Source organism: Charadrius vociferus, unplaced genomic scaffold, assembly GCF_000708025.1.
Source record: "Charadrius vociferus isolate BGI_N301 unplaced genomic scaffold, ASM70802v2 scaffold355, whole genome shotgun sequence".
Classification (NCBI taxonomy): domain Eukaryota; kingdom Metazoa; phylum Chordata; class Aves; order Charadriiformes; family Charadriidae; genus Charadrius; species Charadrius vociferus.
In genome coordinates, this window is record NW_009648451.1 from 1144638 (window position 1) to 1168550 (window position 23913).

General features: G+C 45.3%; 1 protein-coding gene across 2 annotated transcripts in view; it reads left to right on the forward strand.

Moving 5' to 3' along the window:
• TTC7B (tetratricopeptide repeat domain 7B) overlaps positions 1–4236 on the forward strand; it is a 129219-nt gene extending 124983 nt beyond the window's left edge. For both annotated transcript variants that reach the window (XM_009885595.1, XM_009885594.1), the window contains one exon: positions 3236–4236. In XM_009885595.1, the coding sequence (XP_009883897.1) occupies positions 3236–3457 (222 nt within the window). In that variant the 3' untranslated portion in view covers positions 3458–4236. The remainder of the gene's footprint in view (positions 1–3235) is intronic.
• Positions 4237–23913: the final 19677 nt, after the last annotated feature.

Below are 23913 nucleotides of genomic sequence, written 5' to 3' on the forward strand. Positions count from 1 at the left end.
CCAAAATTCTCAGCAAACCAAACATGGGGAGAAGTAATAAACAAAATCTGTACAGAGCTGCAAAATGAAGAAGCCCACACACGCTAGAGGCTTTTATAACTGTGTTAGAAGTAAATGTTACAAATTTATTGGTCTTTCATGCGAAAAAGCTAGTGAAAGAGATTTAGTAGCAGGAAAGATCCTGCTTTCTCCTAGCAGGATACCAGCAGTTGTCTTAAACACCTCTGTCAAGTAGTGCAGCATTTTAAAATGGACAAAAAACCAAATAGACTGCCTTAAATTTGTGTTAATTCCTTAGGAACTTACTGTTTTCTTCATCTTTTGTAGAATGGGTGCTTTCCTACTAATATTTGTTATTATTTAATCAAATTATTATATAGCAGTTTTTCTAATTGATTCAGGTTCAAAAATCCCTATCATATTTATTTTTTTAAAAGTTTATGTGCCTGTTTATGAAGAGGATAACATGCCAAGTGTGAAGGTGTGAGCCATACGTCACTTAGGTGCCCCTCTGTGTTTCTGCAGAGTTGATGTATTGTTCAAGCCCATCTCCGGCCATAAAGCAAGAGAGCTAACATTATTCTGCAGATAAATGTTGTCTGGACATCTGCTGCTAAATAGGTAAAGGTCAGAACTGGTAGCTTCGAGATTTTCTTTCCAGTTAGGAAGCAAAGAAAAATACCCAGTGAAGGACAGGGATAATTTGTATTGATTTCTGGGAAATCTTAGAGGAGTTTTGGTTTTGGGGTTTTTTTAGTGGTTTGTTTGGTTTTGGTTTTTTTTCCCTGAAGGATTTAGTACAGAGAGCAAGTATATGCTGACAGCTGGTAAACTGGAGGTCAGTTTTCTTGGATGGGTGATGCTGCGAGGTCACTGAAGGATGTTGCTGCGTGATTGGCATGACTGCTCCTTCTCCCTGTGGTCTGTAGTGTAATGCCTAATAAAGCACAGTCAGGCAAGGACCACAAACAATTTGAAATGTTCTGTGCCTCAGAATTTTAATGAAGTCATCCAAAAAGGAGATCTACAAACTGGACACTCAACAATATATGACATCTGACCATCATTCTGAGAGAGTTAATGAATCAGAGGGTATTATGTCATTTTTCTCTAGATTGCTTGTTCGAGTTCAGCCCACAGCTATAGTGACCAAATGTCACTGTCCTTTTGATGCTCTGCATGAAATGCATCTAATTTTCTCTGCATTGGTTCTTTGGAAGCAAAGCTCATTGCCGCACTGCTGCTACCCAAGGCAGAAGTCTTCATACCATCCCAGCCTGAGACACCAGTGAAAGAATGACTTTTGGGAGGCTCCCTCTAAAAAGCTGTGCCCCAAAAACGTGAGGGTACAGGATGCAACCTGATTGCCCATGCAAGGGTGGTTCCTTCACTAGTGCTAAATAGCTTATATTCTTAGAAGAGTGTAACAGCAGGCAAACAGCTAGTATTTGCTCTAGTTCTATCACCTGGAAAATCTCAACTACACTTTTTTTTCCATACAGAATAGGGCAGATGTGACATAACATGTTTCTGTTCCCATCAAGAGGCTTATATCGCCAAAATTTGGCTGTTTCCTTTGGTCTAGAAAAGAATAGCTTGTATCCTTAGCTAGTGGGGAAAATAGTCAGGCATATTTGGGAAAAAAAGTATCACTAATATTCAAAGAACTCACATGTTTAATTAGTATAAAATATACAAATCTGCATGGAAAAGGGGAAAATTTTTGAAAATTAATTAGAGAATCTTGTCTCAAAAATTAAGAACACTTTAATTTTACTAAGATTAGGTTCATGCAGCTAAACCACCTTTATATATTCCACCTCCTGGCTTCATTTTTTGTAGGTTCACATCTGATAACTACCAGTCACTGACAATCATTTTCCTGCAGGGAAAAAACACCAACCCTGTGAGTTATCTGACTTTTTGGATTGGATGTACTGTTCACTCACTCTGGAAATGCTGACTCACTTGATACAGCTCAAAAAAAATCCCAAACCAGAAAAGCCCTCTAGCACGTTTATGTGAGACCATCTGCTAAGGCTGATAGAAATTAGCCTTCATTGCATTTATTTATTTACTTGCCAATACTATACAGCGCTCTTTCTATTGTTTGTCAGAGCATGGTCTGCTCTGTAGGAAGGAGTTAGCAGTCTGCCCGTGCTGAAAGTCAGCCTGGTGGGCAGAATTCGAGAAATATATGGTGGATAATTCAGAGTTTGCATAGAATTTCAGTATTTTTTAATCATTGGCGCTTAGGTTGAAAAGGATTTGAGGGACAGATGTACAGCGAGAAATCAAAGAAATCATGGTCCAAGGAGTGGGGGCTGGGAGGGGAGAAGTCACAAGGAATCTGTAAGCATGTAATCAGGATGCCTCTCTGAAAAACAAAGATTTGTGGTCCATATGCATTTTGCAATACCTAATCACAAGTTAAAAATGTATAACATCATTAGGATTATTATAATCCTGGGATAAAGCTTTCTTACTGGGTCATTCCATGACTTTTCTGGCACAGTAACATAGCTAAATGTGATGGATGGAGATTTCCACTGCCTCACTCAGCCCATATCCTAGTGGGTTTGGACATCCTCTTGGATCATGTGGTGTTGAATTGGATCCCATCCTGCAGAGGAAGGTGAAGAATTTGTATCTAGGAAGCTCCTGGGGAAGTTATTTACCTGCTGGGCCTTAGTACAGTACTGGTGGAATATTAGTCCCAGTGCATTTCCTGTTCCACAAGTTGAATCGAATACCATGGCTGTCGCCTGTTGGGCTGAACTCTGTTCTGTTACTGCCATCCCTGAGAGCCGATGGTGCCGTGTGTGTGCTCTCACATGTTATAAAACAGGAGCTGTATATGAGGTGTGCAGACAGCATATGGACACTTCAGGGCGCACACATTAGTGGGACTTTAGACATGGAAGATCAGGTACTTAGTGATTTTTGGTGGTTGGGTGGAGGTTTTGTTGTTCAACTCAGTTTTTGCGTTTCAGTGTCTTTGTTTCTTGACCAAAGCCACTTGACTCCTTGTTGGTGTGGAGTAGCCTGCTCCAGTCCTGCTTCAGGTCGTTTCTTTCCTTTGAAAAAAAAAAAAAAACACCACAAAACCAACAACAACAAAGTGTTACTCGAACCCAAGAGCTACGTAGGCTTATTTCACTGTTGCGACCTATCATTTGAGCTTCAGGCAAGTCCTACTGGCAATCTCAACCATTTTCCCTTTGTTTTCTTGCAGGCTCTGATACTTCACCAGCTCGGGCGCTATAGCTTGGCGGAAAAGATTCTCAGAGATGCTGTCCAGGTGAACTCCACGGCCCATGAGGTGTGGAACGGCCTGGGAGAGGTGCTGCAGGCTCAAGGCAATGATGATGCCGCAACGGAATGCTTCCTGACGGCGCTGGAGCTTGAAGCTAGCAGTCCCGTGGTCCCTTTTACCATCATTCCTAGAGTCCTTTGAGAGGGCATCTTGATCATCCGATTTTGGTCTGAGTTCTGGGTGAGGAAACCCAGGTGTATCAGGCCACCTGGTAACTGGTTAGTTTGAAAAACTTTAGAGCTACAGGTAACAAACTCCAGTCTTTTGTGGGAAAGTGGCCAAAACAGTGACGTGATGCAATATATTAATGTTAGACTGAGAGGGTGAAATGGCTAGCCAGAACCAAATCACTCATATCGCCTACGTTTTTGCCCTGGTAGTTTTAAAACATCGTTATATTGTTCATGGATGACGTGCCATATTTTGTTAGTGATACTTGAGTGTTACATAAAATTATAATGGAATCAACTACCAAATGTAGAATAAGTTAAAATTCAGTGGCAGAGCAGACTATTTTTAACAAGGCTGTTAATAAAACTGTTCTCTTCCTGCCTCTCAACCTCTTTTGGCCCAAAGTCAAAATGTGAATTTTCTGTTTCCATCTCTATTTTAGTCCAGGCCAGAAAATCAGTTGAGTTCTTGTTTTTAGTTGTTAATAACTGTGATGTGTGGCTAACTGTTACCTCTATTTAGAGCAAAGGCTGAGTACAAGAATATTTATATTTTACCAATGTATGCCTGTTACAAAAATATATTAGTTATTTAAGTTTAACTTTTTTATGTGAATTCAGAGTTTATTTATCAATGGAAATATGTAAAAAGAAGCCTCAAATGGAATATTTACCGACATTCCTTATACATGACCCACACTTGGCTAAATGGGAAGATTATGTTAATAATAAAATGATTTTTAAATGGAACCTTTCCTGTGTCCTGGTTGAGAACCCAGGGGGAAATAAATAGATGGCTCGTGAGCACGTTTTTATGATGTGGCTGGCTGGGCTCAAAGATGAACGACACCAAAATTAAATGCTCTGAGGCCAGTTTAGAGAAAAGAAGCTGCTATATTGTTATCTTAGATTTCAGGTTTCCTTAAATCTTCACTACTTCTTTTTTGTTCCTTCACCTCCAGCTAGAAAAAAAATAAATAAAAAGCTAGATAAAGCTAGATCACTCTGCCTCTACGTAATGCATGAACAATTACGTATATCTTGGTAGTCTTTGGGAAGCGCGTGTTAAATATTTACACGCTATTCTTCAGTTTTCCTTACCTGTCTTCGTAGTTGTTTCTCAACATCTCCTGCACTTTGTGTCCCTTCAAGGAAAAGTTGGCTGGTAACACATTACTGCCATATCAGTAGTAATAGGACCAAACGTTTAGTAGACAAATACTTGCCAGGGTTTATCTGGGATGCGAGGAGAAGAGTCATTCGTTGCAATGAATATTCAGGGTGCGTGAGCTGGGGTAGTCTGTCTGCTCACTGACAACATTGGGCCTGTATGGAGCCTGGGAAGAATTCCAGGTTTCCAGATAGACTGGGTGCTCCTTGGTATTTGCCTGATTTGTCGCAAGAAGCGGTTTTAAAGTGCTTAGCACAAGATAGGAGATGATTCAGAAAAATAACGGCGAATGTTTTTCTTTGTTGCTCACCGGAGAGCTTGCTCACCTCGAATGCGTGGAGGATCTCTCTGCGACACAGCCTCTGTGTGCCCCAGTGAGAATCTCCAAATGGCAGAAGACTTAAACTTGGGGCAGCTCTTCATTTTTGCCTCTTTTTTTTCCCCCATGGCATTTCATGTGCCTTTTAGGCTGAGGCTACTTTCAAATTATATCTGCTTAGTGCTTAGACCATATGTTCTCTGTAGAACGGACCAAAAGGCTATAATAGGTAGTGTTTTCAAATCTATTTAAAAGCCAGTAGAAATTGTGTCATCTTGCTCACTGCGAAAACATCAAAGTTTTCCTTCCCCTTTTAAAGTGCCTGTTTTGCATGTTTTCTTCCTGCTGTCCTTGGTGGGTTTTTTTCCCCTCTTTTCTATTTGCCAACTGTTCTCTCTTTTCTAATCTCAGCTCACAATGCATGCTCTCGCCCTGCTGTCTTTTAGCACCCACTATATGGTACCTGGTGTACCAAAAGATACTGCAAAACCTTTATTTGTGTAATTTGATTCTTTCTGTGCCCTTCTGCTATCACAGTTCAGGTCATTAAAGTTGTAATGCCTTTCACAGACATGCTCCTTCACAATATTTATTCACCTTTTATTATAATATCAAAGCTTTTCTACCAAGGCAGTTTGCACCTAGATCTGAGACGTGTGGTCTTTCTCAAGAGAGCTTCAGATGGAAGTGGAGAATAGGAGAATTCTGTAATAGCAGAATTTATCTTTGATTCTTCTTGTTTAATTTAAAGTCCTGTCCTCTCTTGATAAACTCCCAAAGTGGAAAGGTTAGTAGTCTAATTGTGCCATCTTTTACTAGTGGAGAAGTTGTCACCACTGTTGTGCATATCAGATGAACCTGAGTATGTGTTTCATTTTTCTTGCACTGGAATCAGTTTCACTGTAAATCCACAAGCTTCTACCTCTTGGGAATAGCCTCAGCTACCTATTTTTAAAAATGGATTATCACTGTAAGACTGTACATTCAGGAATTTTCAGGCAGAAGTGGAAATCCTTGCAGCATATGAATTAAACAGCAACACTTGTTTAAACATAGTTTTCAGCTTAAAAATAAAGTTACTAGGTTTTACAGCTGTAATTTTTATTTTTTTTTTATCTAGTAAGAAGGCCAAGAATATTTTTATATCTGTTTCAGTTGACAAATGGAAAGATCTGCCTTTTGCAATCCACTCTCAGACTGCTCTGGTATCTCGGTCACAGGAGTGAAGCAAGCAGTGCCAGTGTGAACAGCCCATCCCACGGAAGTATTCCCCTTGGTGCCAGTGGGACAGTGTCACCCGCATGAGGGATGTTCCTGGACTTTGTGGCTGACCAGTCTCCATGTGGATACACAGATCTATGTGTGCTTTTGCTCCCCCAGCCTGTGTCAGAAATAACAGCTGTTCAGATGAATGGTGAGATAAATTAGGGGCTGATCCAGCTGAAAACTAAGCCAACCCCTTGCTCCAGAGTTTTACTAAGCTTTGGGCAGAAGCCTAGTAAAGGCTTCAGGTAGTTCTTTCATCTGATTTACAGCACAAGTAGCAACACTACCATGCAGAAGAGAAGACAGGGCTTCCCCTCCACTCAGCAGCCTGTACCTGCGCCAGTTTAATATGGTTATTAAAGTGCATTGTCCAGCACTCCAACTGTATCACTGTAATGACAAGTTGCACAAGCTTGAGATCTCCGGCCTTTCAACAGGGATCAAACACACTTCTCATCCCTAAGACTGGAACAGCAAGTTTCAGAGGAGACTTCCCTCACTCTGCAGTGTGCTTATCCTACTCAAAACGATTAACTTTTGGTGTATTAAGCACATGCTGGCATGTAACAATCTCTTGTTGCACATGCTAAAAGGTCTGACTCCGCAGTGCTTACAATAAGAAACCTTACCATTCAAGTAACTGCTTAAAGTTCATCACTAATTTTGGTGGAGGTAACCATTTTTACTCCACGTATTATTTCGTTTCTTTTTTTGCTTTCATGATTGATAGAGAAAGAAGAGAACCAATCCAAGCAGAACTAATTCAACTGTATCTCTGAAAACTTTTGTCATTAATTGTATGCATTTTAAACATCAAAGGCTATTTTTAAAAATGCTATAATTTTCCTTGAAAATCTGTTTTTCCTGAGTAGACTGTTCTACTCTGGAATGATAGTATAAGCCTGGGTATATCGGAGTTCCAGATTTACCTCGCTAATTCTTTGTTTGTTCAGTTGTCAGTTAAAATGACATTTTTCTTAACCGTCAACCTGGCAATCATCCTCTCTCTCCTCTCGCATCAAGTTAAAAACCTTGTATGCTAAAATATGCTTTCAGCAAGTACACTTCTCCAGCATTTCATCTATTTAACCTCGTCATCTCCAAACTCCCTTCTCTGATCCCACTAGTGGGCTGCACTCGAATGTGTTGCATTTCCACATGCATCTATATTATCACAGAAAAGCTAGCTGGTAAGAATCCTACTCGTGGACAATAGGGAAGACAGTGAATATTCAGCTTTTGACCTGCGTGGTTCTTGTCGCTGGTTATGTGGAACTTGATGGGAGTTTCTCAGACTTGCAGAGCCAGCAAGTGGGCTTGAAGAGATGGGACAGTGAAGTTAAACCTAAAGAAAATCAAAAAGAGATGCAACCACAAACTTTTTTGGGAAGAAGGGTGCATGTGGGGTGGGTGTTGGTCAGACTTGGCTCTTCCCTGTGTCAGGGATGTGTGGTCCTGATATGCTGGTTTGCCACCACCTTGGTCACCTGGCCTTTCTAGTTCCCGGTTTAAAGCACCTTTGTAGCCCAAGCGCCTAGTCTTCCTAATTACTATTTCAAAGAGAGAAAACTGTACCTTTTAATTTATAAATCCTTCGAAAAGATGTAACCACTTCTGTCCAGTTCCTGTTACATCCCCAGTCATGAGACGGACAAGCACTGAACATCACCGTACTGTCATTTTTTCCCAAACATTTTCGGAGTACAACGGCTGACAGATGCGATCTTTTGGCTGCAGTCCGTAAGGCACGGCAGGAGCGCACAGCAAAGCTGCTGAAGGTAGGGGAGAGAGTGCTTTTGCCTTTCTAAATATGCCTTCCCTTAGATAACTTATTTGGAGGAACTGAGTGTAAAACCCCATTTTGGACATTAACGAGTTGATGAAATGTGTCATTGTTGCGCTGAATTCTTTTCCTTTGTGTCCTTACATGAGGTGGGCACCTCTGTAGGAGAGATTACCCTTGTCTGCTTCATCCAGGTATGAATCTCGACCGCCTGCTCCCCTCATCCACACCGACATTGCACAACTAGCTCTTGGTTCCCTCTCTGCCTCTCAAAGTGCCTCCCCAAGAAAGTGACACTCTTCAGTATGGAATTACTGAAGGTGACCTGTCTATCTGGCTTGAAAAAAATTAGACATAAGACATAATAAGGTAATGATAATATTTGTTGGTTATTCCCACAGTGATGCGGCTTTAAAAGGTGTGGAGTCAGTGCTTTTCTGTTTGTTTCCATAGCTGAGCCCCCCTCCTCTGCAAGGTGAAGCTGGGGCTCCCTCCGGCTGCTGCAGCCGAGGAACAAACATCTGATCAGCATGTGTGCCCCCAGGCTTGCCACCAAATTGAAAAATGGACTTGCTTACAATTTTTTTAAGTGTTATTTTTTTTCTACACATATGCATGCCTGTGCTCACAGGTCGCTGACAGCCAGGTTATGGGTGCAGTTTACATTTATGGCAGAAAGTTTTGAGATGACTTGAAGTTCCTCTGTGAGTTCACTTCAGCTCCTATAAAGCTGTCTCCTCTACAAACAGGCTTTGCTTTTCCAATAGGAAGTTGGCAGTGCCAGAAAAGGAAACTCTGACCCCAGTTTTCACTTCCAACACGTCAGACATATATCAAATAATGACCCTGAGACATTATTATTAGTGCAGGTTTTCCCAGGATTGTTGTTTTCCAAACAGCACCGACTACTAATGTAGGACTGGAGGGGGCAACAGAGGCCATAAAACATAACAAGTTGCTTCCCTTTCGACTGCCTTGCAAAAATAGCTCTTTATCTGGAGTAAAACAGCGATCTTCTGACTGAACAATTTTTATTTTTTTTTTAGGGTCTCTTCCAGAAGGCTTTTTTTTTCTGTCTTCTTTTTTTTAAACTTGCAAGCAAGCGCTTAGGGTAACAAACTCCCAGGTGCTGGAACGGGAATCCTGCAGCCTACAGGGCAGGTCCTATCCTACCCAGCGACTGACTTCACTGACACACAGCATACACGCTCTTAGGCTAAAAAATCACATCACACGCGTGCTTCAGGCATAAGTCCTGCTCACTTGATGATCCCACTGCCCTGCTTCTGTGGTACCTCCTCCCCACACTGGTGGCCAGCTTGCAGGAAGCCAGGTTTCCAGGGCAGGTCCTCCTGCCCACCGCCTCTGGCTCCCCGGACAGGAGTTGCACAGGGTGGCAGCACCGCATGAAGCAGTAAATCGCAACACATCTGTTTGAGAACTATTGCTTCATGATGTGCTCTGAGTCAGCCAGCATTGGCGTCTGAGAGATTAAAAATAAAAATGGGAGTAGGCACAAGCTCCTCTGGCTTATGAAAAGCGCCGGAGAGGGCCCACCAGCAGATGCAAGCATACCTTTGTACGGTTTCCATCTTCTACTGTTAGAGAACTCTGGCATGTTCTTCATCGTCTGTTTTGGGTTAGAGGCTTCGCCTGAAGGGTCATGTACTGCAAGGCTGAGCTACAGCAACAGAAAGGGTTAACCAAAACACGTCTTGGATGCCAGGTTATGGTGCAACTTCATCTTATGCCTGACCCAAACCAACAGCAGCTGCTGTTGAACAGGAGACCTTGTCCCTGCATTTGCTTTTCTCCTGTTGCATTACATCTGGTGAATGTGAGGCCACAGGGTGAGTCAGACCAGCTCACCGTGCTCATGGCCTTTACTTTTGGGGTTGTTTATTTACTGCGGAGGAGGCAGTGGAGGTGACATGAGCCCCTTTCAGAAATAGCCAGGAACTAGGTAGGTTGGATTGCGCCTATTGAGAACCTGCACTGTCATCTCCCTCACTGTTTTCATCAAAACAAAGGCTGAAGGAGGGTGACAGAGCGCAAGTTAGGTGGTCTGGCAGTTCCCAGCCGGGTCTCACCCACGTGTACTCGCAATGTAGTTTTCCCATCCTGGCTGCAGAGCACCACACTTGCCCTAAGGAACACAATAGGAAAGAGCACGGTGGGTTTCTGTTCCCAGCTGAGATGCCTTTGCTGTGAATAGTAGCCTGAGGTATTATGCTACTGATGTCTCTTGTTACATCATAGTTTGAAAAATAAAGACTGGGTGATAACAGAGATGCTCAGGGAAGTTAAAATGCATTCATTACGACTGTGATACTGATAATCTGTAAGATAAAAATATACTACATGCTTATGTGGATGTTCTTGCTCAGAAATAATGTGGACTTTGCTCACTGTAGTTTACAAATGCACCATGAGAATTCATAAGTTGGTGTCCAACAGTAGCCTAGACACATAGCTCCCAGCCTTGTTAGAGGTGCTGGGGCAAAGGAGGTAAAGATCATATAGGTCACAACCAAGAAGACTCAAAACAACTCTCATGGCCAACATAGCTCAGCGCATATCAGCCTCACCCTGTGATTCTTATCTTGGACTTTGATTCCCTGTCTGTAGAGAATTTGAATAGGAAGTGATGCTATTGCACAACTATTTCCTTTTCTGGCCCCAAAATGGACTTAATTTGTGATTCTTGGCCATTATCACCACCAAGCATTCAGTGCTGCATATCATGGGTTGCAGTTTTTTAATCATTCTCTCGCTGTCGGCCCAAATTAGGCCAATAGTAACATAGGGCTCTGGCACACGATGGACTGACTGTCCCAGCAGTTTAGTCGTCCTCGTGAGACAGCTCTGTCAGCATCCAGCCTTGGCAGACATTTCTAATAGGATTTTCACAGGGTGTGATATACTGCGCTATTCAGGATGCAGTCTTAGCTACACTTAGAGAGCAAGGCCACCCCGGTGTCTTACTCTTGTTTGAAAGAGAAGGGACCTGTGCCAAGACTTGCCTACACCAGAGGCGTTCTCCAGGGGTCAATCCTGGTGCATGACAAGCCCACACTGTTGTAACACCCAGAGAACAGCAACAAAATGGCCTTGTGGTGTGGCTATTGCCCAAAAAGCCTCACTTTACCTGGGAAATGAGGTACCAAATGTACTTACCCATCCGGCAGCTAAATGCCTAAAAGCCTCTGGCCAAAGATGAGAAAATAATACATTTTGAGAAGTATTCAGTGTCAATACAGGTCTTTTCCCACTAATTTAGCGGGAACAGTCATAAGGCAGCTAATGAGTGCTCTTGAGGGCTGACACATGCTCCAGGAAAGCTGGACTTCCCACCATCTTGGAGGAAGTGAGCGTTACCTTTTTTGTAAGCAGTTCAAAAGCCGACGTATATTCTACCTCCTTTTTATTCTATTCCCCACTACGAGTACATCAACGCTCTTCTCATGTTCTGATGTTTCAGCCTCCTTTCTGCGCAAAGGGCAACGGGGATCAGTGACAAGCCCTGCCTCCATCCTGCTCTCTGTCCTCAATTTCCCATTTCACTGGGAGATGCCGAACAATGTGCTCCAACAGCCTTTGTGTCCTGATTCCTAGAAGAAAGCATCCTCCAGAGAGCAGCTCACTCGGCCCGAGATGCTCAGGCACAGCAGCAGCTGCAGCCTACGTGAAGTGGGGGTGGTATAAATAGCTTGCAAGAAGAAAGGCAGGAAAGATTACACGGTATGGCGCTATGGCCTGAGCTGCGGCGTTCAGGTTCAGCTTGGTTCTGCACCAAGCCCTGTTTTAGCCAGCATCAGAGTTATATTGGGTGGTCCCGAAATTGCCAGTTTTCTTCATTTGGTAAAATGCAGGTTTTCTGAATCTTTCGCAGAAATTTTCCTGGGGTATCAGTGACTGTGCGTTTTAGAGCTTTATCTTAGTCACTGACTTACAAAAAAGAAAAAAGCATACGTAGTCCACAACTCAGGGACTCTATATTCACCCAGCTTCACCCTTTAGGCTGCTGGTGAGGGCCTTACACCTTACATGAGGGCCTGTACACCACAGAGCCTTTGTGAACCCTGTCTTCCTCCTTGCAGGACAGCTAGCTTCAAAAAGGGAGTGCTTTCTCCCAAATTTCCCTCCTTACCCTGCTGATTGACTGCCTTCTCCTGTGCCGTGGGAGCTGTGGGTCCAAATGCTGCCAGCCCAGATCAGACAGGGCCTGAACTGTCCTGCTGACAGGGTGGAGGCTGTAACTTCTGGGCTGTTGTAGCCTGGCTGCAGGCTCCAGCAGGGCTGACAAAGGGTGCTGCAGCCATGCCTGCGTGCTGTTATTGCTGTCCTGGTGTCCCATGTTAGGCATGGTCTGGGCACAGTGGCACACCACACCTGAGGGGACTGCAGCAAAGCAGTGCTGAAGCTTGAGGGACAGGAAGCAGTTGTCTAACGGGCCCAACATGAGCACCTCCAGCTGTATGCGGCGTCTGATTTATATGGCACATAGACTTCCCAGCTGACCAGGAGAAGCTCGGGGACTTTTAGTGCTTCGAGCCTGCTGACCCCTGGAAGTGCAGGTTGCTCTCCTGAATGGTCACCTACCTTCAATCAGTGTTCCCGGTGCATTCAGCTGGGTGGCACCACTGGTGCCCTTATTAACTCTAGATTACCACCCAGTGGAGATGAGGATTTGTTAACTAAACTCAAAACCTTGGATGGGGAGTGGGAACAGCACTGAGGTTCACAGTCTGCCTGGAGCAAATCCACAGGCTGGCAGACTTGAGAGGTTTCACAAGTTAATGCCAGGTATGGCCAATGGTAACCCTCATCCATCACCCCAGCGTGGAAATGGCAGCTAACGCTTGGCTGAGGCCTCGCTTGTGCCCCCAAAGGAAGGTACCTGCTAAGCCGAGGGCCAGCTCCCAACTCCTGAGCCGGAGGCAGACAAGCTGCTGGAGTGTTGCAACCTTCTGGTAGCCGCAGCTGGTGATGACTTGTGACTGTCACCACTCTGTACAGATCACTGTGTCAGATAGATACACAGCATTCATAACGAAAACTCATGCTGAGGCCATCCCTTGGCAACAAAACTCTCACAGTCCTCTTACTGGTGCAATGGCTGAAGTTTGGACGCCTTCTCTACCACCAGAGCTGGAAAGTGGTACATAGCAAAGGTGTCCCACATACTGAACCTGCAGTGAGGCGCTGCACCAGGAATACTGATTAATGTGAGCTGACCCTGCTGTTGTGAAAGACTTCTCTGGGTATCATTTTATACATATTCCTATCCTTAAATGATGTTCTACAAGACACATCTGTGTCCTTCTTGGCTGGTACAGCTTGGCCACTGGCTGACCCCTGCCTTGGAAAAGTAAGCCTGGTAATCTTGAGAAGCACAATAACTAGTCAGAATCCTAAAGAAATCAGTGTGACACAGTGAAGCCCTTCAACCTCCTAGACCTGAGGAATAAAATACCCACAAATGAATGTAGCCTCAGGCAGGAATAAACAGCTAAGCTTTTGCCCAGGTCTTCGCTGAAAGCCCCAGCAACACCAGCACACTGGGTAAGGGATATGTTATGATGGTTCCACTGTCTTGTGATAGTTTCTGATGTGCTCAAGTCTGGAGCATCCTGAAAGAGCAACACCACAATGATTCCAGTTATTCTCCTCCAGCAAGATTGAGAAAGTCTTCACCCATCAGATGCCACCAGCATCTAGATTTATATATTGACTATGGGCTCCAGGTTCCTTAGTGCCATTTACTCCAACACCACAGGCTTCCAGCACTCAGTAAAGGTGAAACTACAAGCCGGAAAGCCTGAGTAAATAAACAAAAATTACAAATATAGTACTTCAACTTTATCAAATATTTCTTGCACATGCACAAACTCCTATTTCACTGCTTTTAGCAGAGCACTTGGGCACTTACATGCTAGGTATTTACTGTTTCCTCAGCTCTAACTAGAAGCTTTATAGGATAAGATGGAAGAGACTAACAACCATCTTTGATCACTCTGACCACCTTTGTATGTCCGTGGACAAATACCTGAGGGAGCTAATGCACAGTAACCAGACTACGGTCCTCGTGCACTTGCTGCAGCGTGCTGGCTGTGGGAAGAGGTTTACTGGCAATCACTGAGCAAGGAACTTGGAAGAAGTGCATTAAGCCACCTTCTAGCAGAAAAGCTTAAAGTTCATTAGCCTCATAGGGTGCAAGTGTGCCGCACCTGGTGGACTGTAAATTCACCATCTAGCTTGCTAGTGAAAAGTCTCCCAGAGCAGAGACCAGAGTAATCAGCCCTTCTGATAAATGGAGTGAGAATCAAAGGCCTGCAAGGGAGCTCCTTCATTTGCACAGAGTGTGCCGAGGTGTGTTCCCGATAGCCGCCCAGCATTTCAAGCAGTTACTGCCAAGCAGCAGACGCTTTCTGCAATGGCTGACATTAAAGGAGGCCCTGAATATGCATGGTGCCCTCTCTGCTGACAGCTGAGTCTCTGATGTAGTGAAGTGCAGAACATCTGCCAAAGGAGCAAGCCTTCCTGCATACATTAGCATCCACCTGGGATATGAGCTTGGACCCCTCGACCGGCTGGGACCAGCAAGGGGACACGGGGGCATCCATGCCTCACTTCCCAAGTCTGGTGAAAGTCAAACTCACACTGCACGCAGGAAGCGCACAGAGGGGCCCATAGAGGAGCCCCATGGGCCTTGCTCATGTTCAGGTCCTCTGTGGCACCCTGGGACTTGTTCATGGCAATTCCCAGGTGACCACAAGAAGAAAAAGACACACACACACACACACACACACACCTGTGCTGAAGGAAGGAAGGAAGGAAGGGAGGGAGGGAGAAGAAAGAAAAAGGGAGGGAGGGAGGAAGGAAAGAAGGGAGGCAGGCAGGCAGGAAGGGAAAAAGGGACAATGGGAGGGAGGGAAGGAAGGAGAAGAAAAAGCTGTGTGGTTGTTTCCATCAACCTAGGCTGGAAAATACAATTCCTCCTGCACATCATCGAAAGCCTGCAGATATTAGCAGGCGCACTGCTGGGAGCACAACCACAGCCTCTCCGCATGCCATCACTTGGTGATGCCACACTCCTCTGCATCACTGGAGGACAGGAATAACAAAGAAACAAACTCCTCCATAGCCAAGGTCTGCACCGAGGAGCTGAGCAATTCCTCCTTGGCACCACAGGTGATCAACAGAAATCCTTATGCACAGACTTAAGGCATTTCAGGAGGGTGCAGGCAGGATCAGCAGAGACATACCTGCCTCTTTTTCAGCTTGTCCTCCCTTGAAGTTGGAAATCTGGTGCTGAAAGAGACCTCGGGATATCGCATCCATTTGTCCATTGTGGGGCAGCACTGCCTTTTCCTTGCTGAAGCAATGCAATGGGGTCCTCCGAGCAACAGGCTCCGCAGCTCTTCCAAGGAAACAGGCTGTTCCCGGAGTTTCGCATCTTCCTTCACAGAATTTATTGCCCAGGCTACGGTTCAGGTCGCAGCCCTGGAAGGGCAGCTGCCTTCTTTGGAAGGGTGGGAATGCTCACTACCAGGGAGAGGAGGAAACTCACTGAATTTTAATCACATTTTGGCTGCCAGTGCCAAGGCCAGGAAAATACTCGTTTACATTATTAGAAACAAGATGTGTTACATACACATAGTCTCATCATTAGTGCCTGAGTGTAGCCGACAATAACCTCCTGGCTGAACGCAACGCAAATCCCTTGGCTATGATCTCCTGGTGAGACTTCACCTCCAGGTCTGTGATGTTGCCAGAGCTCACACAAGGGAATGGCACCTCGGCCAGATTCCTGGTTTGACCAGGAAAAAGAAAATGTAGTGGGGAGCTGACAATCCCTTAGCAGTAAATGCAGCTAGAAGGAAGGAGCCTATGAGCATCAGGAATAGCTGCGTTTGGTGAGGGACAGTTTTAGCTCTCCATCGAGAGCAACTCAGTGGGGGTCACTGAGCTACAGCAGTTCAGAGGAAAACAAAATTGAGTTCTTCGTGTCTGCACAATAAGGCACAGAGGAGAGACCCTAGGCAGCCACAGGCTGGGATTAAAGCACTGTTCCCCTTCCAGGAGGGCCTGGATCTCAAACCGAGGTGGGAGCTCAGTGAAAGAGTCAGGATTGCTCTTTGCAGAGCTCAGGCTGCAGTTTGTCAGTGGGTCAGGCCAGAGAACAGACTGGTGCTTAATGGGGTTGGGAAGGGAGCTGGTCTCTGGCAATGTTCTCACCTGGCCTGCCTGTAACACAGGCAAACCCTCAACAGCAAGACTGCTGCTGCCTAGTCCCCACCAGGTCTGTGGGGATCTTTGCAAATGGTAGAGTGCAGCGTCCCTCTCACGGGAGGGTTTGGAAATGCAAAGCTCTTTTCCAGCTGCAGCCCAGTTCATTAATTTCTTAGCAGTTACGCAACCTATGACCCCAGCCACAGAACCATACATGCGTTGAGTCCGCCTCTCTTCCTCTTTTTGTGTGTCTCTCTTTAACATTAGGGAGGCAAGTGTTTCAGCTTGTACTTGAAAAATATTTAATGCAACTGTCTAAAACCATTCTCTGTTAATGACGCTGCCTATTTAGGTATCTTTTGCAGCTCATCATCTGTCACAAGAAATGCAGCACATTTGTTTTTTTTACACTGCAAGAACTGGCAACACCCTCTGCTTCCTAAATCTTCCAAAATAAGTTGCATGCATCTCCGGATAACTTGCAGACAAGCTAAAAATAGGAAAAGCCAACCTCTCAATTTAATTTTTTGCTTTTCATTTTTTTCTTGGATGTGCTCCCTGCGTTGAGCAGTTGCACTTCCCGTTAGGTCAGGCACTAGACAATAGTTTTCCAAGAGCCTGGAAATGAAAGAAACTCATAAAACAATTCCACATCCAGCAGCACAGAGCTGCTGGCACTCACTGAAAGGTCTGCCCTGGAAGTGGCCTGGGTTGTCTCTTTTCTGTCTGCCTTCTTTATACTGACATTTCTCTTCGAAAAATCTTTCCAAGCTGCCTGCTTTTATCTGCTCTTGCTACTTACTGAGCCTCCCCGGTTTTCTCAGGCTGCGTATCCCTCAGTGTCTTGCTCCCACTCACTGCTGAGATTAATGCTGTGTAATATTCCAGAGCTATCACATTCTGTTACTTGGAGCTCATCTCGTTCTTTCTCAAAATCAAATTTAAATTAAAAAACCCATAAAGCTGAAACCCTGTATATCTAAGTGGATACACAGATCTAGGAGCAAGTAGGGGGTGTGCGTGTGTGTGTGTGTGTGTGTGTGTTGAAGAGAGGCCATTTCAGACAAAATGGGTAGTCTTTTTGATGTGAAAAAGGTTATCCACTTTATTTAGGTGTAGGCACGCAACTTGTATGAGCCAACACTCCCTAGCATGCAGTAAAAAGCCTGCCTAATTTGGAGAACCTGTGTGCTTTGGATTGCCCTCTGCAGGTTTCCTGACCAAGTCAGCAACAACACAGGGACCATACCAGCCCAAAGTCTGAGGGATGCTAGGACGTGGAGTGAAGGAGCCATCGTGCTTCATGGACACGCTGTTGGTGATGACTGATGATCTCAGGGCAAGTCTGGCTGCAGGACGGTGGTGCTGTGATTCACCCCCTTGGGCTGGGAGCCAGGTAGGAAACAGCCAGAAAATCAAATTCTTGCACTTCTCAGGACACAGGCAGGAGGTGGGTGGGAAACCGGGCAAATCTCACTAGTGAGTAACTGCAGAGTCAGCTGCAGAGTCTCTTGGCCCATCTGTCTCCAGCACCTGCCAGGCCATGTTGGAAGACAGGCGCCCTGCTTGTGTCTGTTCCCAGAGGGGCTGGATCTGCCTTTCCTGTGCCCCACAGATGGACCGGAGGATTTGCCTCCCTCTGCCCAACCCAAGGGCCAGGTCCAGAGCACAGCAGCTGACTTCACCACACAGAGATAGAGGAGGCACTTTATACTCATACTTGCGCTTCTCTTCAAAACAGATGTTTCTCCTTTGCCTTTCAGTGGAATAAATGCCACGAAGCACTACAGTTGCAGTTAAAAATGTACTGGCATACTACGTCATGGAAGAGTGGGCTAATAAGGTAATGATGACTAACTCCAGTGTTTCAAACTGGGGGAACAGAGTTCCTTGGAAGAGCAAATTAGGTGGCATGTTGTTACTGACAGGTCCTACAGCAGCCCAGTCAGGTACACGGCAGACAGGTCTCCTGACCCACAGAGCAAAATACAGATTTATATGGTACAGAATGGCGTTTTTCCCCCTAGGAAGGGCAGTCTCTGTGAGCTGGAGCAGATGAAATCTGCTCTGCTTTATACCTTTTGTGGGCAATGCTTAGCTGGACAAAGCCTCTCTTCTGTGCCTTTCGGGAGAAAGACTAAACCACCATATTCCTGCATGTATTAAACTCAGCTACCAGCCATTTTCAGTTTGTTGCAATAAACTGAGAGCTTCTAAACCCTGAGTCCAACAGCAACGAGGTCAAAGAGGAGAGAAGCATTCTGTGCTTTGAAGAGAACTGGGATATTTGCCAAGATCAAGCACAATTTTTTCTCTAGCCAGTCAAGGGACACAGAAGCTTTTCCAGACGTTGTTGTCCAATTCAGAGCAGTTTGGCCAAAAGCAATATTCTGGAGGAATCCACTCTGGGCTGAATTTGGGTTTTATTTTTAGTCAAACGGTCTGTCCTTCATTGCAAGGAGGAAAATACCATACATTCTATGTTCAGATATCCACAAAAATACTGCTTTGAGATACACTGCAGTAAGAGCAATGCCCACCACTGATTCTCCTTCATGTTGGAGTACAGCCATGGTGCCTGTCATCAATTTGTATCACATCCAAACCATTCCAGGCTACAGAAATGTCGATGTCCTGTCAGTGGGGCTCACTCCCCAGTACCTCTTGCCCAAACCTGATTCCTGCAGAAGGTCACTTTTCCGTCACCACAGCTTTGGGTCAGGGTGAGGCAGCAGCAAGCAGTGGGCCTTACTCTCTGATATCATGGTCCAGGTGCCCAGCCTGACCTTATCCCTGCCTTCAGGCTCCTCTGCACGAACATTCCTTCTTGATGACCACCTATTACATGCTGCAGTCATTTCTGCTGCATGCCTGTGATTAGTTTCTACATAGTGGTCAAAATAAAGAATGGGCTCATAGACACAGTAGGAGGAAACCAGAACCACTTCTCAATTTTCTGTGTGAAGTCTGCTGGGACATGTCACATCATCCCAATAAAGTCTACCAAGCCAGGGCTCCCTGGTGGTCAGGTGTTTACCCCAATGCAACACGACATCCTGGCACAGATGCTGTTCCATTTCCATCTTCAGCCACAAATGCCATCCTTCTCCTTCCTTCCCTCTGCCCTCCATCCCCCATTCAAGGGTCACTCGGCCCTGAGCTCATGCTTCTCAAGACAATGTTAGGAAAATCATCTGACTGCTGAGAGCGGTGCCTGGCTGCCCTGGAAGACTGGTGTGTTAGGCCAGCTCAGTGTCACTTGGCAACATAATGAGGTCTCCTCAGAAACGTAGTTTCAAAATAGATTACCTGGCCTCGCAGATGAGCTGCCCTCTGGTCACAAACTAATCCTGCTTAGGGGAAATCTGGGCACAACAGCCTTGCACAGGGATATTTCTACTTAAAACTACAGTAAAACCTGGTCAGAGATTTTTGGTTTTTTACACCTTTTCTAGATACTAGCTTCCTAATCGCTTTCTGTTTATAGAGGGTTCTATCATATGTAGACAATGTAGGGAATGACAAACTTTTCATAGCCCACTTGCAGAGGCATCCAGCTGACAGAAGCAGAGTAGCCATTGCCTACACTCAGTGATGCTCAGTGGCAGCTCTCTGTGCCCATTGCTCACAGAGATGCTGTGTCCCGCTTAACAGCTCAGACCATACACAAAGGAATGAAAGACAGGGTTTCAGAAGAAGGACTACAAGTGGCCCCTGGACTTTTTGCCTGGAACCTGTCTTACACCCAATCCTTCATCATGCAAGAGAGATACAGTTTATCATAATTTTATTTTTGCTTAAAAATAAGAATTTGGAGCCTCCTCTTTCATTCCCTAATAGTACATTAACTGTAGGTATAGGCGTTGGCAGACAATAATAGTCTTTCTAATTTTCTAGTGCAATGCAATAGAATAATACAAAGGTTTAGCTAGGAGGAGAGTTTGACTTCTCAGTGTAAAAGCTGTCACAGTGAAAATAAAAATGAATCCAGCAAATGGCGCAGCTGAACAAACCCACACTGCCTCAGTTGCAGCAGGGCGAGTTGCCGCACCATGACGGCACAAGGTCACCAGTGCCAGTGTGCAGGCAAGCTGCCGGGAGCAGCCGCCATGAGCCCAGAGGATGCTGCACTGCCATGTGCACAGCAAGGAGCTGCCAGCATTTGCCAGAGCCACCCCGTTTTCCACAGCTGCCTGTTGTCCACTCTGTTCCCGAGAGGCTGGAGCACCAGGGCCATCAGCCCACCACATGTGGGGCTCAGCAGGACACCAGTGGTATTTCAGCATGTATAAAAATTAACATTGTTTTAAATTACTGAAAAAATATATAAGGTATATAATCATATGAAACTCATTCTGTGTTATTACCTACATACTTCTGGAAGGCACCGGTTTAATCAAGGACTGCAGACAGCTTTGTGAACCCTGGATGAAGTGTAATATATACAGTGAATTGGGTCTGGCAGCCAAAGCACTCAGTGAAGGCACTGACATGTCCAAGGCGTTGAAGACACACATTTCTGAGGTAGAGATCTCTCAGATGTGCAGGTGTCCTCTAAACCAGCCAGAAAGCTCCCCTTTTTATCTTTCCACCCCATGTTGACAGGGTAGTGTGGGCACCCACAGTGCTTTTGTCATTACTGGGGTAGCTAAGCCCCTTCTCCTTGTCCAGGGTCTCTCCTTAGCCAGACGTGGCATCCAAGTTGGGGAGGCCCTGTCTCTGCTGGCACAGTGGCGATGGCCGCTGGAAACTCCCCTGACACAGCTTCTGGGCCAACTCCAGTGACACGTGTGGAGTCACATCCTCTTTGTGGCTTGCGAGCCAGCACTACCTTCCACCATAAGTTGTCACTACTGAGTTTCCTTCCTTCATGCGCTGAAGGGAGAAAGCACTGCCTTGGGCACTGCTTATGAAGCACACTGGCATCCAGCTGCGCTAAGATGAAAGCGTCCTCAGCCGTTTCCTCCTCTGTAAGCTGGCCCAAGAATTAGCTCACTTCTTCACATGGCTCTTTGTCACATCCCTCCATGGCGTCACTTACAGGAACAGACCTAAACTTTCCCCGTTTGCAAAATGGGATTAAATAATAGTTGCCTTGCGTTATGCATCAATTTACTAGGCAGGAAACATTCGACTTGCAGCAAAACCAATAATACTTAAAGCTGACAAAGTGCTTTGGTCAAGTGGGCATTGCTCAGGCATGGTGACCCAGTAGGAAGAGATGCTAACAGCAGGACACAGCCGTGGAGACCTCTGCACCACCCTCCAGGCCCTCAGCCCAGCGTCCCACAACTGGAGGCACTTTATTTCTCACCTTTCCAGAAGCCATAAGACATACATTAAGGGATAGGCATGAAGCTGAGAGTAGCCAAGGATTCACAAAAAAAATCTTAGTGATACCCTGCAGCTTCACCAAAGGAGGCAGCTAGTGGGGTTTGGGAGAGGCTGTTTTTGGGAGCGTTTCACAGGCTCCTAAGGGTGTCGGGGCAGGTTTCACTCACCAGGCAGCTCAGTGGCAGAAAGGCAGGGGGGAGACGATTATCGAGATCTTCTGGAAAGAGGCAGGAAGGAAGTGGGAGTGCAACTTCCTACTCAGGACAGTGAGACTTGACCCCTGCTCAATTTCCCTATGACTCAAATGGTATTTCTTAAAGCAGCCCTCCTTCCAATGACTAAAAAACAGCAACTGCTGAAACAGAGGAGACTGCTGACTAATGATGTACTAGAGGATACATGTTTCTCTTGAGAATAAGTTGGTACAAGCACCAGTTTTTGGATGAGCTAGACAGGACTGCCAGGGTTACCTTGTGACAGCTGACCTGCAGTGCAGACTGGTTTTGGATGACTAAAACTGTTCTACATCTGTATTACAATCTACATAAATGTCATTTCTAAGGGATCTACATTTTCAGTGGCAAAAATTTTTTGAATCCTCAGATGAAAAGGGCATGAAAACTACCAGCAGAGACCACAGGCCTTCCCTGATTCAACTCCACATGAACATGAGCACATCATTTGGACAAACATCCCATCCCAATGCTAAGTGCCCAGTGACCACAACTTTTGGCAAGCTGCAGCAAGGAGATGTTCCCCTGACTGTGAAAAATCTGGGCTTTATTTCCAGGCTGAATTTGTTGAGATGGAACTTCCCCCTATTTGCTGTTATTGTGCTCCTGCCTGCCAGACTGAGGACCCCTGCAGTGGCGTGTTCTGATGGGAATGCCTATAGACAGAAAGATCGATTTAACCAGAGGGACAGACCTCCCAGCAGGTCCCACAGTGAGGCAGGGCTTTCAGTGCAGCTGCCAAGCAGACCTTTCACGTTGTGCCCATCCTACTGACCAGTCTTAGCTGCACTGCATCAGTAAGCAGATCTCCTCCTTCTTCACCAAGATCCAACTTCTATATCGCTTGCAAACATGATCAATTCAGGATTCATGCTGTTGCCCTTCAGACCGTTGATAAAAGCCATTAAAGATGTGGGATCAAGGAACAGTCACTGTAAGCAAGTGCAAATCCGCCAGAAAAAGAGGTACGCACTTACACAAGTACACACACAGAGAGCATGAGCCACAGTTAATGCAGGAGAAGAGGCAAGATTAACACTGCAGTTGCCTGCAGGACCCCACTGGAAAACAACCTGCCAAAACGATTCCCCAGTTATGGTTACATGGGAGCTCTGGCAGTGAGTCATTTTCTGAGCCACCAAACATGCTCCACTTTTGAATTATGTATCATTCTGGCATTTTTAATCAAAACATTGTTTTCCCAAAGAAAATGCCTAGATGAAAACTAAATTTAAACATGTAAATTTTTTTACCTTTACCCACCACACTTACAATCTCCACAAAGAAGAGGTCCACAGTTAGTTTGACAATGATGATTTGAATTAATTAGCCTCCTTCCCCTTCTTTTGGACAAAAAAAAAAAGGTCCTCATTGTCATGCAGCATTTGCATCTTCATCTAGCTTTCTCCATAGTCCTTGGTCTCACCAGGAACTCTGTTGAATATTGGTATCACTGAGATAACTAGTTTTGTCCTTAACGAAACCCCCTTGAAGAAATGTCTTATTTTTCTTTACTTGGCTCTTACAGAATCATAGAATAATTTATGTTGGAAAAGACCCTTAAGATCAAGTCCAACCATAAACCTAACACTGCCAAGTCCACCATGTCCCTCAGCACCTCATCTACATGCCTTTTGAATACTTCCAGGGATGGTGACTCAACCACTTCCCTGCGCAACCCATTCCAATGATAACACTTTCAGGGAAGAAATTTTTCCTGGTATCCAATCTAAACCTCCCCTGGTGCAACTTGAGGCCATTTTGTCTCATCCTATCGCCTGTTACTTGGGAGAAGAGACCAACCCCTACCTCACTACAACCTCCTTTCAGGTAATTGTAGAGAGCAATAAGGTGTCCCCTCAGCCTTCTTTTCTCTAGACTAATAGAATAATAGAGTTATGGTTCAGACTGGTTTCTCTCTTTTAAATTTACCTATTTGCCACCATTCTGCTGTTACAGGATGCATCTATTCGTCACATTTCAGCTGTTGCAAAAGACGCCAGGTGCCATCTAGCATTGGTGAGGTGTCCGTTCCCCACGGAATGCCCATCCAGCACCTCAGAGGTCAACAGGTATGGGAGATGCC